At 40.6% G+C, this 19,761-nt stretch overlaps 1 protein-coding gene across 1 annotated transcript in view; it reads left to right on the top strand.

The window, feature by feature from the left end:
* The window catches only part of SLC9A9 (solute carrier family 9 member A9), a 1,026,444-nt gene that overhangs the window by 558,796 nt on the left and 447,887 nt on the right, over positions 1-19,761 (top strand). Inside the window, exons 10-11 of the mRNA XM_077488236.1 lie at positions 15,034-15,147; positions 18,905-19,016. Of these exons, the coding sequence (XP_077344362.1) occupies positions 15,034-15,147; positions 18,905-19,016 (226 nt within the window). The remainder of the gene's footprint in view (positions 1-15,033; positions 15,148-18,904; positions 19,017-19,761) is intronic.

Below are 19,761 nucleotides of genomic sequence, written 5' to 3'. Positions count from 1 at the left end.
CCCAACTTTGTCCGCTGAACAGTGTTTCGGCGGACAGTCCGCCCGTGTGTGGGCTTTCAGCGGACAGTTTCAGCGGACAGTTTGACGAACAAGGTTTTTCGGAATTTCCGAAAAACTGTCCGCTGAAACCTTGTTTCAGCGAACAGTCCGCTCGTGTGTAGGCTTGTTCGTCAAACTAAGTTCCGCGCATGCTCAGAAAGGATTTACACGCCGAAAGTTATAATGCAGTGTATAGGACGTCGTATTTTTCGTCCCGTCGTACGTGCCGTTCACGTCATCGCGCACGGTTTCAGCAAACTGTTCGTTCGTCGTGTGTGGCCATGTCCGTCCATGCTAATTTTGAGCGGACTGTTTGCCGAAACTGTTTGACGGACAAAGTTGGGCGAACAGTCCCCGCGTGTGTACGCGGCCTGACAGATTTTCAGTCAATTGCCACACTGTTGTTTCTCATATCTTACTGGCAGCCTATACATGCGATTCCTTAGCTTAGGCTGTGATCCATTTAGTATGTGTTTTCAGCTCTGCCTTTCACCTCAGGCTCATTTATATGCAAGACTGGATCATCTACATTATGCTCGTTCTTAATTACTTCTTCCATCCCTCACTCTTTTCACTTTCTTTCTTTTTTGTCCTTATCCCTTATTGGGAACCACACGTATATAACGTTGCATGTATATATGCAGTAAAATCACCTCATATCTTATCATTAACCAAATTAGAACACACTGGAGATGTAATTATTTGTTTTTTACTGTTTACAGATAGACGGCTATGATACGTGTATTTGATCATTGACTGTAAACCTGATTTTGTTTTCAATAAAACTTTTGATTGTGAAAAAAAAAAAAAAAAAAAAGAATTGCTGAAGAAGGCTCCTTTTTTATTATTCTCATGCCTGTGCTCCCTATAGCTGCTTCTACTATACACAGCAGAGGAGATATGGTTCATCATGAGAGCAACCCTGCCAGTATGGCCTTACAACTTATGCCTAGGATTTCTTACCTATAGGAGATCACAACCTAAGCAGTCAGCCCTTACCCTGCCAAGCATGCAGTACAATCTGACACAAGGGGAAATTTTTTTTATGGTCTAAACTACGGTATTTATTTATTTTTTTCATTTAGCCAACAGGTTAATCAAAAAAAGTACAGATCCATGCATCAATACAAGCAACGTTGATGCATCTCTTCTGTTGTGTCTTTGTATTCTGACAGTGTGGACAACCCCCCATCACCCCGGCAGAATACACAGAACAGTTGATCAAATGCTGACCGTTCAAATCGTTTTTTTATACAAACTTTATTCAAATGTCACACAGACATTGCCTCGCACTGTGCTGTGCTGGAAAACAGTAAACCATGACACAGTGGTGTGAACCAGGCATATAAGGAGAGGAGGCATTTTGCCTTGTCATTTGATGAGACTGCATTGGAATTGCTGCCCACTGCAGGCCCTTAAGCAGCCCATACATTATGCATTTTGTATTGAATCATGCCATTCCATTCAATAAATAAAAAGGTAATTAGTGGCTAATGTTGACCACTTCTCTTACAAAATGTCTTGTGGAAGGATTAAAGGGCTGTTCACACAGTTTAACCGCTTAAGGACCACTTAAGGACACCGGCTGCGATCGGGTCCGCGGGTGCCGTGGCCACGGGTAGCTCAGACCGGGTTGTGAGTGCGCCACCAGCGGCATGCTTGCAACCCTTGCTGGGCACTTAAAGAGCAACGTACAGGTACATGCTTATGCCCAGCCGTGGGTCACGAGTGTGCTGCTGGCGGTGCACTCGCGACCCGGTCTGAGCTCCCCGTGGCCGTGGGACCCGCGGACCCGATCGCCGCCGGTGTCCCACGATCGGGTCACAGAGCTGAAGAACGAGGAGAAGTAAGTGTAAACAAACCTCTCCTTGTGCGTCCTACTGAGTCACTGATCGTCTGTTCCCTGTTATAGGGAAAGACGATCAGTGATGTCAGACGCCAAGCCACGCCCCTCTACCGTTAAAAAAATACAGACACACACTTAACCCCTACAAATCCCCCTAGTGTTTAACCCCTTTACTGCCAGTGACATTTGTGCAGTAATCAGTGCATTTTTAATTGCATTGATTGCTGTATTAATGGCAATGGTCCCAAAAATGTGTCAAAATTGTCTGACGTGTCCACCATAATGTCGCAGTCACAATAAAAATCACTGATCACTGCCATTACTAGTACAAAACAATTATCAATAAAAATGTCATAAAACTATCCCCTATTTTGTAGACGCTATAACTTTTGCTCAAACCAATCAATACAAGCTTATTGAGATTTTTTTTACCAAAAATATGTATAAGAATACGTATCAGCCTAAACTGAGGAAATAAAATGTTTTTTTATATATTTTTGGGGGATATTTATTATAGCAAAATGTAAAAAATAATGCATTTTTTTCAAAATTGTCGCTCTTTTTTTGTTTATAGCGCAAAAAATAAAACCGCAGGGGCGATCAAATACCACCAAAAGAATGCTCTATTTGTGGGAAAAATTTACATACATTTTATTTGGGTACAGCATTGCCTGACCATGCAATTGTCAGTTAACCGGTTCCCCACCAGCGCACGCCGATGTACGTCGGCAGAATGGCACGAGCAGGCATATTGGCGTACAGGTACGTCCAATCTTCAATGCCGCCCTGCCATCGCGAGCGCACCCCCGCGGCGCGCTCCCTTGCCGGTCGGGACCCCCGTGAGTCCGGTCGCGGGTCCCGTGGACTCGATCGCCACGGGCATACCCGCGATCGTCTCACGGGACAGCTGAATGGAGAAATGCCGTTGTAAACAGCTTTTCTCCATTCTTCCTAGCAACTAGTGACACTGATTGCTGCTCCATGTGATTGGAGCAGAGATCAGTGTTCACTAAATGAAAGTCCAGCCCCCCCCACAGTTAGTAACACACCCCTAGGAACACTTAACTTCTACACTGCCACCCCCTGGTTAACCCCTTCACTGCCAGTGTCATTTACACAGGAATCACTGCATTTATATAGCAGTGATTACTGTATAAATGACAATGGTCCCAAAAATGTGTCAAAAATGTCCGATGTGTCCACCATAATGTCGCAGTCACAATAAAAATCGCTGATCGCCGCCATTACTAGTAAAAAAATAATAAAAAATTATTAATAAAAATGCCATAAAACTCTCCTATTTTGTAGACGCTATAACGTTTGCGCAAACCAATCAATAAACGCTTATTTCGATTTTTTTATCAAAAATATGTATAAGAATATGTATCGGCCTAAACTGAGGAAATACATTTTTTTTATATATTTTTGGGGGATATTTATTATAGCAAAATGTAAAAAATAATGAGTTTTTTTCAAAATGGTCGATCTTTTTTTGTTTATAGCGCAAAAAATAAAAACCGCAAGGATGATCAAATACCACCAAAAGAATGCTCTATTTGTGGGAAAAATTTACATACATTTTATTTGGGTAGAGCATTGCCCGACCATGCAATTGTCAGTTAAATGAATACAGTGCTATATAGCAAAAAATGGCCTGGTTGGGAAGGGGGTAAATCTTCTGGGGGCTGAAGTGGTAGTCTAATGCAACTTTTGCAAAATTAAAATTAAAAATAAAAACTTCAGGGGTGATCAAATACCACCAAAATAAAGCTCTATTTGTGGGAAAAAAAGGACATCAATTTTGTTTCGGAGTCACGTCGCACGATCGCGCAATTGTCAGTTAAAGTGACGCAGTACCAAATCGCAAAAAGGGGCTTGGTCCTTTAGCTGGAAAATATTCCGGGGCTTAAGTGGTTAAGGAGAAAGTTTGGCTACTAACTTTCCTAGTTTATTATAAAAGCCTGTGGTTATGTCTAAATAGAGGCATGCTGCATATTAGGAGTGCTACTAATAACATGCTGGTGAAAATTACATCCTGAAGGACTGGCAACAATGTACCAATGGATATCTGATCAGTTTCCTCATCCTTTTACATCTACAAGCTTTGTATTATAAGGCCCTGGTTTCTATGGTAACATTTCACTGCCTGTGACATCAGTTATTGAAACCAAACCCCTGACCTCTTTGCAACAGATATAGAACACTGGAATAAAGAAAACATGTATGTGTTAAAGATCAAGAGTGTCATCTCATGGCTGAGTACGCTTATCAGAAAATAGACAATTCCCTACCTGACTAATGTAGATTCTTGTATAAACCATTGTTTTTCATGGGGATCTGATATGAATAGGTTTATGCAATAGAAACCACTTCAAGTTATTACTTACCTGGTTAGATAATCGGATTACCTGTTACGCCTTGCAGTAAATCACACATTAACCACTTCAATACAGGGCACTTAAACACCTTCTTGCCCAGACCAATTTTGAGCTTTCAGTGCTGTCGCACTTTGAGTGACAATTGCGCGGTTGTGCTACACTGTACCCAAATGAATTTTTTATCATTTTTTCCCACAAATAGAGCTTTCTTTTGGTGGTATTTGATCACCTCTATGGTTTTTATTTTTTGTGCTACAAATAAAAAAAAACGAAAATTTTGAAAAAATTTTTTTTATTTTTTTGTTTCAGTTTCAAAAATTTGTAAATAAGTACGTTTTCTCCTTCACTGATGGGCACTGATGGGGCTACACTGATGGGCACTGATAAGGTGGCACTGATGGGCACCAATGAAGTGGCACTGATGAGGTGGCATTGATGGACACTGATATGTGGCACTGATAGGCGGCACTGATGGGCACCAATGAAGTGGCACTGATGAGGTGGCATTGATGGACACTGATATGTGGCACTGATAGGCGGCACTGATGGGCGACACGGATGGGCGACACGGATGGACACTGATAGGTGGCACAAATTGGCACTGATAGCTGGCACGGATTGGCATGGATGGGCGGCACAGATGGGCATGGATAGGCGGCACAGATGGGCATGGGTGGGCACTGATAGGTGGCACAGGTGGGCACTGATAGGCGGCACAGCCATTTTATTTGGGTGCAGTGTTGTAGGTCCACGCAATTGTCAGTTAAAGTAATGCAGTGCCGTATCGCATAAAAAGGCCTGGTCATGAAGGGGGGTAAACCTTCTGGAGCTGAAGTGGTTAATTAACTCATGCATTTATTTTCTTTAGTGAATTGATTCTAACACTGTTTTATGAGGTTTTTTTTTTTTACTTCATGTTTTTGTTTGTGAGGTAAATGACTCATAAGGTAATCGTGAGTTGACATTTTCAGCATCTCATAATATAATTGGAAAAAAAATGTGTCACTTGATTCAATTATCTTATGAGATATTCTTTAGTGAATTGAGCCCAGTGCACTTTCATGTAAGTACTTATCCTTCTTTCCCCTGTTACCTAACAGATAACAGTATTGAAGGGTGTTCAATGGGGATTGTTATTTGTGTTTTGTAATGGTTCACTAATAGAAAGTTAAATTTATTCATCCAAAAATTTAGTAAAACATCAAGGTAAAGAGCAAAACTCCAAGGTATGGCTACATGCAATTCTCTCCTGACCTTACTTAAAGTGATTCTCATTATCATCTTGTACTTGGTGAATTATGTATTGGTCATAAACTTTAGTTCACAAAGCCTTGGAATTCTGATGCCCTCTGTCATTAGTATTGCTTTAGGAGCTTTTATTTTTCACCCTAGCACAGTAAAGTATATTACAATAAAGTGTTCAATGGGATTATGTTTGATAGTGAATGCCTCTGTTTAGCCTATTTAGTATTGTAGTATTGTAGTTTCTAAAGAGCATTTGTATTGTCATTTAAAAAGGCAACAGTTCAAAAGTTTTTCTTCAATATTTGTTGAATTTATGTTTATAATATACACAATTAGTTTTATGTGGCTATTCTTTAAACCTTAAAAAGGAAAGTGTGATAAATTTTGGCCGGTTTTTATTCTACAAATAAGAATGTGACAAAGTACATCCATGCAGGGCTGGTACAAGGGGGGGGGGGGGGGGGCAGGAGGGAAGGGTGCCCTGGGCGGAGTGTAGGAGGGGGCAGGTTGTTAGTAGGCAGAAGTATCATTATCCTATACTCCATGCTGCCGCTACAACTGAAGAAGTGCCCTTCCTGGTTGCCAAATTCCTCACTCAGGCAACAGTCATGCCCCATTTTAGAAAGTGAAAACTCTCCCTCTCCCTCTCCCTCCGCTCTCTCCCTGAGTGCCTGTTAGTGTGGCTGACATGAGTCGAGGCTTTCACAGCAAAAGAAGAGATGATTACACAGGAGTTCTGATTACTGCTTCCTGCCCAGTACACACGGCAGCTCTCCCTGAGTGAAGATCTGAGAGGATAAATGGCAGACTGCATCTTCTACCTTTGAGTCCCGACCTTCTCTGCCTTCCATCCTGTATTATGCTGTCTGTAAACCCGCCTTGCACTGCAGGTTTACCAAGAGAGAAAGTACATTCTTGAATAGGTTAGGAGGAGTATACTGGGACCTCTGAGGTACATACAGAGTAGATGTATTCCACATACACATCTTTTTTTAATAATGTGTATGTGGAATGCATCTACTGTATGTAGCACCTCAGAGGTCCGAGTATATTCCTAACCTACTAAAAAATCTAAGTATAAACAGCAATGAATTTGATTGCATAATAGCCAACTCTAGAAAAGTAAACAAAGTGTATCTGTTTGGGAGGGGGAAGAAATAGCCTCTTTTACGTACCTTATTCCACGTTTCAGTCAGCTCCAGTGCTCTCTTCCTCCACACAAAGCCTTGACATCACATATAGAGGGACATTAATTCTGTATAATATGATGGGGAGGCTGGAGGGTTACCACCACAGCTAGTAACTTGGAAGCTGGCTGTGGTGGGCACCCTCAGTGTCACAGCAGTGAAGGAAGCCTGCTGGAGCAAGGATAAAGGTAACGCTGGTTACACGCAGATTGAGATTGGTCCAATTCAGCAAGCAATGGCTGAATTTCAATCTGAGTGTAGCTCCCCCTGTTTGAAGCCAATCATTAGATCAGCATCTGTTGAACAGGACTGCTGGAAAACCTTGTTCAATCAGCAACTTGCGGCCAATTGGCTGCAGCACTAATCGGTGTATTCTAAAAGGGGGGGGGGGGGGGGTGGAGTCCCATTGTCCGAATACAATGTCCCTGCATATTCCTGTATCCACATCACTTGTGTAAGAGCAAGAGCCTATCAGCCGGCAATTTGAACAAAATGAAAATACTGCATGTGTACCAACTTATATGATAAATTCACATTTTAGAACATGTTACATGTTACACCAGTATTCAGGGTGTAAAATGTAACATGTTCTAGTTGTCCCCCTCTCCTTTTCACCAGTGTGACAGCGGGCAGAAGTTCTTCTCCCCTCACTTGTCACATTTTGAAAACAGCATGGCTGTGCAAGGCTCCACCCACACAGCCACATCATTAAAGGAGAAGTCCAGCCTGAGCTCGTTTTGCTGGGCTTCTCCTATGGGTCACAGAAGTGCAATTTGTTTTGCACTCCTGTTACCCGTTTTCAGCAGAGAGCAGACTGACCGATAAGTCCAGGCCCCGCGTCATTCCGACATAGCCTCTCAGATAAAAAAATAAATAAAACCCATACTTCTCTTTTAATTCACAGGAATCTTTGAATGTAGAAACTATAAGTCCTGCCCGCCACTGCAGCAGACAGACTTTTAGTTTAAATGAATTGCAAGCACACTGACCAGCACACCCTTATTTCATTCACACTGCCGCAAATCTGAAATGAAAGCCTGTATAAAGTTATGGGCACAGAGCTTTGGGCAGCGTGTGCAGGAGCCTGGCATTGCACAAGCGGTCTGCTGATCATGGGTGCAATACTGTTGTAGGCTATTTAAAAAAATAATAATAAATGCAATTTTTTTTTACTGGCAACAATATGTGCATATATTATTTTTTTAATTAAAGGTTAACCTGGCTTTTAGGTATTTATACCTTGATCCTCTGCCCCTAGACTAAATTAGCATTTAACCCTTGCAGTAGGGGAGCCCTACTGCAAGGGTGGATTTTCTTTATTTTCCAGGGATTTGAACCTTTATTATGTACAATAATGTCAGAGAAGACACTTGGGTCAGGCAGGACCATAAATGGGTGACTTTATATATGTGAGTCTTTGTGTATACTGTATACATGAAATTCCACATAGGGGATACTGTGGTGCACTAGGGTGTATATACTCATCTCTTGACTCCTGCACATTGTATATTACATAAACCATACCCCTACACCCTGTACTTTATCTGCTCCTGACTGCTGCATTACATTATTTTTTCTATTGACCTTTGCGCTTTGCAATATATCTATTCTTGACTTCTGCATGTTATACATAGGTATAATGAAAGGGGGTGGGTAAGATGATTGCATAAAACGGGGTGGAGGTCTCAACTTGGCATGTTTGACCTGGGCGCTGGGTGACCTTGTTCCGGTACTGCATCCATTTCACCGAGCTCACTCAATATTTATATCCACATCTGTTAAGCTGGATGGTGCCGACAGTGCCACCCACAGTTTGAATTTTGGCTGCTTCAACAGAAATTGCCCAAAATTTTAGTTACATATTGCTAGCTAAAGAACAAACTAGATGCTCCTGTCTGTGCTGGGAGAAAGAAGGGACTGCAGATTAAGATCCCTGCCCTCTAAGAGTAACTGTTTATATCCACTGGTCCAACAAACGCCCAGCCTAATCAGAACTACAGCTCTGTATTCAGTAAAGCTTACTCTCCCTGCTAACTACAGAGCTGTAGTTCTAACTAGGCAGAGAGCTTATCAGCTTGTAGAAAATAAAACACTGCTTCCACAATGATGTTTATTTGCTCCCTAGAGCTAGCCATAACATTTTTTGGAGACCTGGGGGTGCTTTGGAAAACATAAACAGTAAAATATTGAATACTTAAACTGGCCATAGATGATTGTCCTTCACTAAGACAGTGGGACTTGGTGCTGTCACAATACACTAATCAGTGGCAGCAGCCAGTTGGCTGCAGCTGCTGATTGACAAATGTTTTCCAACTTGTGCTTTTGACAGAAGCCAATCTAAGAACTGGCTTCTGTTGAACACAGATTGCCACACACTGATCAAAATTAGTGCAGTTCCTGCTGAACAGGACAAATTGTGATCCAACTATGGCCACCTTTATTCTCTTTTGCTACACCCTGAATTCATTCATATTTTTTAAAGTTACTTTATTTTGTATTTTAAACCCATTTTAAAATAATAATACAGTAAAATCTTTGCATGATATGCCAGTAGATGCAGAGAGGTAACAGAATATTGACAACTTTTGGTGGTTTGTTCCCTCGTCTCTCCTGCATTATGTCCTCTACCTGGAATGCATAGATCTGTTGTGCCTAAAAACACACCTGTGTCATCAGTTGGAAGATATTTAGTCCTGTTGTGTAGTCAAGCTAAGACTGAACACAGCCTCAATTTGTTAAATTTCAGAGTGTTTTTTTTTTAAACTTGTGGTGTATATTGACCTTCCAGGCTGCTATTGCGACACTGGGTCTTGTTTCCTCTTCATAATTCAATAATACTTCATAGTTCATATGGATATGTATTACTTTCAATTAGTTCTTGTTCTTCAACCCTGACCTTCAGCCTGTCTTAAACTAATCTATGCCTTTATGTTGTACTGTGTTTGGCATTGTCTAAACTGCTTACTGTCAATATCCAGGAAATCTTAAGGGTTAAACTTTTCTTTTTGCAACCCAACACCTGCACCAACAGTAGATCCAATGGAAATGAAGAGACACTGCGGCCTGTTGGTGATAGGGAATCCATGTAAATCAAATTGTCATCCATTTGAAAATATATTTGGATGCTACGTGATATCTTCATGTTTTCTCAGTAAAATAAATAAAAATCCTTATTGCACTGCCCCAGAGAAGTTGGCCATACATAGAGTATCCCGCCCCAACGTACGTTTTGTCTAAAAAGACGCCGTCAGTGGAATAAACTTTGACAACCTCTGTTTAGACTAAATGCACATTGGGGTGGGATACGGCTTGTGCTGACATCACCCACGCCTGTCTGGACTCGGCATCAGTGGCATTCTTAGAGATACATGCTCAGATTTTTTGGGATGTTCCTAAGTACAATTGTTTTTATGCTCCCATTAAAATACTTGGCAGTATTACACTATTTGGGGTCTCATATTTTCGGCCGAGCCTTATAGTGGAGCTGGAAGGTAGAGATGCAAGCAGAGCATGCTGGAGATGTGTAACAGATGTCTTCTATGCTAAAGAATCCATGCAGCAAGACTTATGCAGCTTCATGCCATACTAAATGACCTATAATGCATAGTCTTATGACTCGTTAAGAGGTTGTCTGTTTTGCGGTTGTGGGTTCACTTGTCACCTGATTGTTGAATAATTCTGTGGAATTCACAGACATGTTTTTTAGAAGTTAAGAGACACTTTTTGGACACTTAATATATTTATATGGAACTTATATTAGGTTTCACCTAATCATTAGGTGCTTCTTGGTGACACACCAATTATAATTGTGTTTGATTCAGTTTATTGATATTTGTTGGATTGATTAGACAAACACAGCACAACAGTAAGAGTTTGTATTTTTATGCTTTGAGAGTGCTGCTGTAGTAATTAAGATATGAACATTTAGATTGGCGCTAAGCACAGTTTTGTATATAGTCACATATCCTAAATACTGCAGAGAGCAATGGCTCATAATCGTATGCCATATGCCATATGCCATATGCCGTATGCCATATGCTGTCCCTCCCTGAAAGATTCTTCTGTGGATGCATTGGTTGAACTGGGTGGGCTTGTGTCTTTTTGAAGCCAGACTAACTATATAACTATGAATATAGGGGGACTTGACCCAAGCAGAAAGAGTAGCATCACTGGATTAGTGACTTGGTGAGTCTGGGATAAAAAGTCCTACAGAGAAGATGATTATAGCAACTGCATTTTTATGGTAGAGTTGTTGAGGGATCAATTATTCTATGTTTGCCCAACCTGGAATTGGGCCTTAATTAGACTGAACTGAAAGGTTGCAATAAACAAAACCATCTGTTTTTTATAACAGAGAAATGATAGGAAAGTCTGCCTTTAACAATCCAGCATTAATGTGCTTAAAGATGTGTAATGTACAGCATTTTATCCAAGCTTTTATTAGCTTTGTAATGTGTTTTTCCTTAACTATAGCTTTTGCAGAAGAGCAAAACACTGCAGGTTGCACATAGGGATCTTACTTTAACAATACTACAAATGTAGAATTTATAGATTTTACTGCTAGTGCTGAATCTTTTTTATTGACAGAATTCCACTTTGTGAAATCTCTCCAGGACTAGGGAAGTGTTTTATTTTTTCTTTAAAAAAAAAATGCTTGATGAGTGACCTTTTACTTCACATAAAAATGTGTTTGACAGGACAGTCTTCCAGCACTGCTTTGACAAGACCCTCACATAACTGATCTGTGCGTGTGGGAGATGAAGATTCAAGACATACAAAGTACAAACAAAGGGGGCATATCATCCCAGTCAACAGATATGTGTGTAATTCAAAAGAATATTTTTCTCAAAGTTTATATCTTTTTTCTTAAAATAACTTTGGTACAAAGAAAATAATGTTTTGTCATTTCCAGTATCTTTTTTGTTATACTTTAAAGATTTTTTTTTTGTATTTGTGGCTGCACAGTACAAGACTGCTACACAACTTAAAGTAACGCTCAAGGCAAACTCCTAACATACATGTAAATTGTTTTACACAATAAAAAATGTGTAATTTTGTTCTGCCAGGTTTGTGACTTACACTCTGGAGCCATGTGACACATTTATTTCCTGTTTCAGTATTGCAGCTTCTTATGTAGACCTATCTGCTTATTAGACAGTAAATGAGCAAATCGGCATAATCAAACTGCTTATTTATGGTCTAAAAAGCAGGCAGGTGTCATAATCAAGTTCCAAATATAAAATGTATTATATGTCCAGCCAAAATGTGTTTTCCTTGTTTTAAATACAGTGAGGGAGATTTACAGAGATTTACCCTCAGTTCCCATCTAGTTAAGAATGTTTTACCAGAGAGCAAGTGTTTTCTTTTTTTTTTCTTTTTCTCTTTACAAAACAGGGGTGCTGTATTACAATCTGCAATATTACAGTATAAACAAAATACAAAAATTCTAGCACAACAAAAGACAAAAAGATGTACACATCGGAAACAGTCATGTCCAGCAATCAAAACCCATTAGAGAATAGGTAAACAGAGGCAGAATATACATAGTATACCATAAACAGTTAACCAGATTAGAACCGGAAGAAAAGATCAACTTCCAGGGAGGAAAAGTCCTCACACATCTAGAAACACAATGTTGTAGGGGGGGGGGGGGGGGGTGGAGATGGAGGGATGATAGAATAGGATCAGGGGAACCATAATAACTAAGAGGAGGGAAAGAAAAGGCAAGTGAATAGTACCCTCCCGACCCCCCTACAAGTCATAGTCCAAGGGGACAAAACCTTATCAAATTTCCAGGGCAGCCCCTATTCGTGTATATTATCTTGCACAGAGGGTGGGTCATATTTACCAAAGCTTCCAATGAAGACACCTCAGGTTGCATTAAAACCAACCATTTCATTAGAATCTCTTTTTTGGTATAATAACGGAGATATGATCTTAATAGCTCAGTATGGTCAGAGCGTTGTTCATTGTCTTGAATCCCCAGTGAGGCTAAAGACAGAGATGGGGAAGGGACAATTGTAATCTAAGAACAATTTCCTCAAAAATAGCTGCCAATATGCCACAATAGAAGGGCACTCCCAGAACATACGTAAATAAGATTCCAGGTGAAATCTACAATGGGGATAAAGGGAATCACGATCTGGGAATATTCTATGGAGTCTGGAGGGAGTATAATATACCCGGTGAAGAAACTTTACTTGAATTAATTTATCCCTAGAGGAAACGACTAGCTTGGGGCCCTGGTCTAGATAGTCCTCCCAATCTTCCCTGTCCAACATGGATATATCCCCCTTCCAGTACTCCTCCAATTTTATTTTCTTTGGTGAATTAACACATAGGAGAGAACCATATGAAGTTAAGAGAGGCTTGTCTAAATCACCAGGGGCCAATGATTCCTCAATGGGATCGACCTGAAGGGAGAGTGATTGTCGGAACTGGCATCTGACAGCATGCCATAGCTGGAAGTATCGGAAAAACATCCAGCAAAACTTCTGAGACATTTGTGTATAGCACACAAATACTTTATTTAGTAAAGTAGGAGAAGGCTAGAACCTCATCGGAGTTTTCAGATATAACTTATAGTGACACTCTAAGCTGAGACAAAGATCTCCCCGCCAGTTGCAGTGGAGGGAACAGGTGCCTGTGCACCATAGCTGGTAGCGAATATTAATTTGCTATTGTCACACAAGTGGGTAGTCTCACTGCTCCCTGAGCCCACCCTTTTGTGAAGCCAATTAGAGCCTCAGGCTCTAATTGTGCTTAAAATAATACATTGAAATCCATACATCTAGCACTCTGCATGTAGATTAGGGGCGAATGGATTAGTGGGGCGGCGCCCCTGCTCCCCATAATGATGGGCCTCCACTGATTCAGGGGTGTGGAAGCATTATCAGAGAAAGGAAGGAACACTGCTCACTGACCCAGTGCATGAATATGTGGATGAATGTGGCCTCAGACAGTACTGCTCCAGCCATGCCCTCAGAGTTCTGTAACTGTCTGTTCCCATTACAGATTTCCCCCACTCCCTGTCTGTTGAAATTGTCATCAGCAAAACAGAATGTGAGTGTAAATCTTTCTAATGGTACCTTGGATAGCAGTTAAAAACACAATAGGATTTTTAATCCTTCCTGCTCTAAATCTAGCAAAACAAAATGTTTTTCTTTGGCCTGACATACACTTTAAAACAGGAAATAGTGATGTCACTTACCAGACCGTGTAGGAAAAGTTTTTAATTTACAAACAGCCTACAAAGAATTAATATTTTTTTTTTTTGTAATTTGGATAGTTGTTTCATCAACACCTAGCAGTCTATGTTAAGTTACATTTTATGAAAAAAAAACACCTACCCACAAAATTTCTATTTTTGACAGGGGATGGTGAGCTCAGCATGGGTGTAATGCTGGTCTTGCTTACTATCTGTCTTGTTGTTTGAAGGTTGTTTGGTTATATAGCACCACCCTGACCGGAGTGGGCCAACATTTCACCTCAGGATGTAGATTACCTAGGCAATAGTAGGATGTGAACAGATGAGTGCCAGTCACTTTACATTACAAATCAAAAGGATTTTGTTGCCTCTCATTCAAAACTCCTGAGAGAGAGGGATTGGGCACAGGATGCCTATGAAGTAGCAGACGCCACAAAAAGGAAACAAAAGTACTCACAGTCCTCACAAATAAAAAGCCTTAAAGCCGACCTGGCATTCTGTGATTGTAACCCCTGACTGTAAAGCACTTGGTAAATCAGCTGCCAGCACCTTGGGTAGAAGACACCATACTCTCGTGAGGTCAAAGCTCCACATCCAAGTTTTTCCCAGCCCCTCAAGACATCTGGAGGTCTTCCATGGCTATTCAATCCCCAGGAGCCTCAGGCTATGCCCCAGATCCAGGCTTCTGTTCAGCACTCTTCAGAGGTTTCAACAACACAACACACCCCTCTTCCATCCAGTAGACCCAGAGAAGAACAGACTGACTTCCCAAATCACACCCTGAATGTTTATACCCCCTCCCAGCATGCACCAGCAGCAAGGAAGCCTGGTTCAACTCATCTATCCCACCAAATAATAATGATTGGATGGAGATTATTTTCAAATGTCATTATAATATAATGCAAATGGGGCATATTTTACCATGCATATCACACCTCACCTCATGACAGCTTTCAGGCTAATTTCCCTAACAGTCACAAGAATGTGTAAACACCCATGGGACCGATTTGGGTTACAACCAATTAACCTACTAGTATATTCTTTGAGTTTGCATTTTACATCGTAGTTCAATAGACTGGAAAGTGTCATGTCTCCAATTCTAATTTGTTTCTGCTTTTTTTCTGCTTTCAGCTGTTTGAATTCATGAACTTCTTGGCAGAGAACTTCATCTTCTGTTACATGGGGCTGGCTCTGTTTACCTTCCAGAATCACATTTTTAATGCTCTCTTTATATGTGGAGCATTTGTATCCTTTTCTCCAATGGAAATTGGCAAGCCAGATTTTCCACTTTAAACGTCAGGAATGGGGATTAAAAAGGAGGGGGTGTTATCTGGTTCAACGAATTAATTTTATGTACATTATAGTTAACATGAATTTGGTTTTCTATCCAGGTCCATTAACAGATTTCATATTCAATGTTTTTTTTATTTGATCAAAACCCAGCCACATGTGTATAGTATTATTCACAGATTATGCCTTTAATGTTTTGTGAAGAAGGAAAGTATTATTCCTTGTAACCATACATAAATGTCTGCATATTATTTCAGCAGTGATATCCTTGCTAGCAGTTAATATCATTTACAGAATATGTTAGAATAAGGATGCAAGAAAGGGGTCACTTACAGAGAAATTCCTTGCATAGGGTATTGAAATTGCCCTTACACAGGCTAATACTCACTGGAGATTAGGCAGGAGTTTTAATGTTCAGTTTTTTTCTAATTTAAAGTGATATTACAGGTTCTTTTTTTAAATAAAATAACAAACATGTCAGTATGTAGTGGTTTTTCACAGAGCAGACCCGACCCTCCTTTTCTTGGGTCCCCTGCCCGCGCTCCTGGCTCCTCCTCTTTGGCGAGTACCCCCATAAGAAGCCAATGTCTGAAAGCGCTGACCAGAGTGTTCTAGTGGGGGGACAGTCACCCTGTCAGAACACAACAGCTCAGCGGGGGGAGATCTCTGTAGTAAGATTGGACTGTTAGTACAGTGGCCCCGACCGCAGCTGTGTTTTATTTCCTCAACCCACAGGGTTGAATGAAAAAAAAAACTATTAGTGTGTACAAGGCTTAAGGGTCATGTCATATTAGCAATTTTGTAGCATAGATTTATAGAAGCTACAAATAAATTTGTGTATTTTCTCTGGTGATTAGTTAGTAGCTACAGAGTAGTTCCACGCAACAGGATTAGCCATTGAGAATGTCAAGTTAATAAGTTTAAAGTGGTTGTAAACCCATACAGACCACTTTTACCTACAGGTAATCCTATAATAAGGCTTACCTATATTTATTGGAAATACCTCCTAAACCTGCACAATTTAGGAAATATTTAGCATATATACACTTGCGCCGATGTCATCAGCGCATGTGCACTTTAGAAAGGGCACGTTTCTATAGGGCCCGTGCCTTTGCCGTCAGCTCCCATGCGCATGCGTGGGAGTGATGTCACACAACTCCGGCCAGTCACAGAGCTGGAGTTCACGGCCCCAGAAAGAAGAGGGGTGAAGATGAATGCTTCCAGCAGCGGGGACATTGCGGGCTTTGTTTGCAGGTAAGTGGCACATAATGGGCTAGTGTGCGATGCATGTTATCCCATTATGCTTTAACTTTGCAGGGGAATAAAGAGAAAGTAAAACTCATCAGGGCTTACTTCCTCTTTAAGACCTCATGCACAGTTGGTGTTTTAAACCAAATTAACAAATTGGCCAAGGGCCCAAAAAATTACCACAGATTAAAAAAAAAAGAAGTAAAGATTCTGATATACAGGATGAGAATTATCCTCTTGAGAATAATCCCTGGGGGATTTAGGGGATTGGGGAGGTCATTGTGGTAGAAGTCAGTGGTGTAGGACTGTGCAGATGGGGCAGGTGTGGTTGAGGATGATATGTATACACAGCTGAGGTCCCAGGGTACACAGGAGGACCTTGAGCCATAGTGTATGGATAGCTGAGGGGTGGCATGCTACTTCTTTTGTCTGCCCGGTATTGCATTGCAACTGCATAAATGCTATCTATTAACTGCTATTCAAGGTCACCTTTATCTTTAAGTAAGTGATAGAGATTGTGGCAGAAGATGGTACATGGATTATCAGCTCAAATGCACAATGCTTTATTGACGCTTCTCCATGCTCACTCCCCTCTGCCGAACAGTTGGATGTAGTCCTGAAAGTAGTCCTGAGATAAAAAAATACACTTTATGAAAAAAAAAAATGTAAAAAAAAAATGTAAAACAATTTTAAAAAAGGGAAACAATTAGAAAAATGTGAAAAAAAAGTTTAAAAACCATAATAATAATAAAAATAAATAAATAAAAATTAAAAATGTTATATTCGACTCTCGCCCATGAAAAAATCTAATATTCAAAAAAGAAATACTCTCTACGAGGTCCTGCTAGAAATGGTCCCATAGTGTTTTCCAGCAAGTATGCAAGATTTTTTCTAAAAGAATAAATATGGTTAATATTTCATTCCGTAAAAAGATTGCATGCATATTTTAAAAAATGCAGCAATATGCACTTCTAACCTATCTTTTCTGGCTCTTTGACAGTCTTCCAGTTTTCTGGGTTTGCAATTATGTCTGTCCACACTTTGTGTATGCAGTCATTATACTTTCGATGTGAGACATCCCATAACTCTGGATGGATCCCGATTGCTGAGATCAGGTCCATCTGTAAAACATCTTGGGCCATACTGCATTCAGGGAAAGCAGACATCCACACCAGAAAAAAGAAGCAAGGGACACTGGGAATGTCCTGTACAAACGCACATTTCCTAGATTTTCAATAATATTCAATATGATATTGTTGCAGTGTCCAGTAAAATCCATTAATGCTTGTAAACTCGCCCAAACACTGATAGGCGCATTAAAGCATTTTTAGTGCTGAACCACGTCTCTCCCTGTTTTTTGGTGGGGTTTTCCCTGTAAACACTTATGTGTACATAGACACATATGCTAACATTGAGGGGTGTTTAGAGGCAGAAAAAATGCAAAATGCCCCTAAAAGTAGTTTTAGAAACCCCCAGTGTGGCATGAGGCATTAGGAGAAAAATGTTGTACCTAATACAGACTGCTGCTACAAAATCGCTCATATGTCATGACTCCCATGCCATGTACTCTATACCTGAAGAATGTTACAACATAATTGCAGCTTTTTGGTTTTCTCATCTGTTAATTTTCTGGCTTTTAACTTTTAGAAGCTCACATTATATACAACATGTAACATGAGATATGTGGTTTTAATAATAACTAAGACTAAAGGCCCATACACACTATTGCCGCGTACACACGACCAGATTTTTCCAGCAGACTAGGTCCGATGGTCTTTCCAACAGACTTTCGGCAGAGTTCCGATGGACTTCCAAATGAACGGAAATGTCTGTTTGTTTTGAAAGTGATGACGTAAGACGGGACTAAAAAAGGAAGTTCAATAGCCAGTAGCCAATAGCTTCCCTTCCGTCATATTTGGTCCGTCAGACCAGCATACAGACGAATGGTTTTCCTAATAGCAATTGATTCCTTCGGACCTAGTCTGCCGGAAAGTCTGGTCGTGTGTACGCGGAATATTAGATTGTATGCAGACTTTTGTCTTCAAATTTACCAAAACCATCTAATATCAGGGCAAACCTTAAAAGTTTGTATGCAATCAGGCATGCCCTTGCATTACATGGTTTTGGTAAATCTGAAGACAAAAATCTTCAAAAAATCTAATAGAGTGTATGGGGCTTTAGATTGCAAGAGAAACATTCGACTTTTTGTTCTCTGGAGCATTTTGGATATCTGAAATGAAGGGAAGCTCTGCTGATTTTATCATCTAATCATGTACAAGCAAAAATGCTGTTTTTTATTTTCTTTGCACATCCCCCACAGATCTACAGTGACTGCACTTCCAAGTGCACATGTAGTGCAAAGTGGATTTGCCTTTAGTAAATCAACCTCTGTGTGTTGTAAATGTTTCCCGCTGTAGATGATTCTAGCCACTGATATGGTTTCTCCTTAATTTGAGAAAAATAGGTATCAATTTTTGTAGCAAGGGCATGTAACATATACCCTCTTACATTTTTCTTGAACTTGGGTCGGAGAAAAAGAATTCCCTGGAATTTTCAACACATGATGATGTTTTCAGGTATGTAAAAGTTATGTAGTGAATTTCCTTATCTGCAAGTCTGATTGAATCTAAATTTATGGTCATTGTTTTGTGCAGAACAATTTAATATGAACTTCAAAGCTGAACTCCAAGCAGATATAAAAAAAAGCAACACATGTTGTTGTCTTTTTATTGCAAAAAGTAAAAAAATGCACATAAAAAACATAAAGTGCCTTGGAGAAGTATACCCCTAGTAGGGATGAGCTCGGTGTTCGAGTCGAAGGCATGTTCGACACGAACACCGAGTGTTTGCCCATTCGGCGCTCACAGCCCACAATGCACTGTGGCATCGCATGTGCATTGCTGACTGATGATTGGCACTGCATGCACTGTGACCCACAGCATCGGCAGCGAGAATAGCCATAATTGTCCACAGGCAGGATGCCTGTGGCCAATTATAGCTCAGGGGGTTTAGTACATGCCCCACACTATATAAGGTCACCTGCACGGTGGCCTTGTGTAGTATGTTGCGGCATTCATAGAGAGACAGATAGGTAGGGACAGTGTCTTCATTTCTTGTCAACCTAGTGCAATTACAGTTGGTGTATTGTGCCCCCTGCACAGTGTACAACTGAAGCTACCCCAATTGCTGGTCTTGTTTTAGTCCTATACCACAGGCAGCTGCAGCAGTTACAGTCAGTGTATTGTGCCCCCTGCACAGTGTTTACCTGTAGCTACCCCAATTACTGGTGTTGTTCTGGTGCTATACCACAGGCAGCTGCAG

The sequence above is a fragment of the Lithobates pipiens genome, unplaced genomic scaffold (genome assembly GCF_037356315.1).
Source record: "Lithobates pipiens isolate NorthernLeopardFrog02 unplaced genomic scaffold, aLitPip1_a1.2 Scaffold_18, whole genome shotgun sequence".
In the NCBI taxonomy this organism is placed as follows: domain Eukaryota; kingdom Metazoa; phylum Chordata; class Amphibia; order Anura; family Ranidae; genus Lithobates; species Lithobates pipiens.
This window is presented reverse-complemented; position numbering and strand designations above follow the sequence as displayed.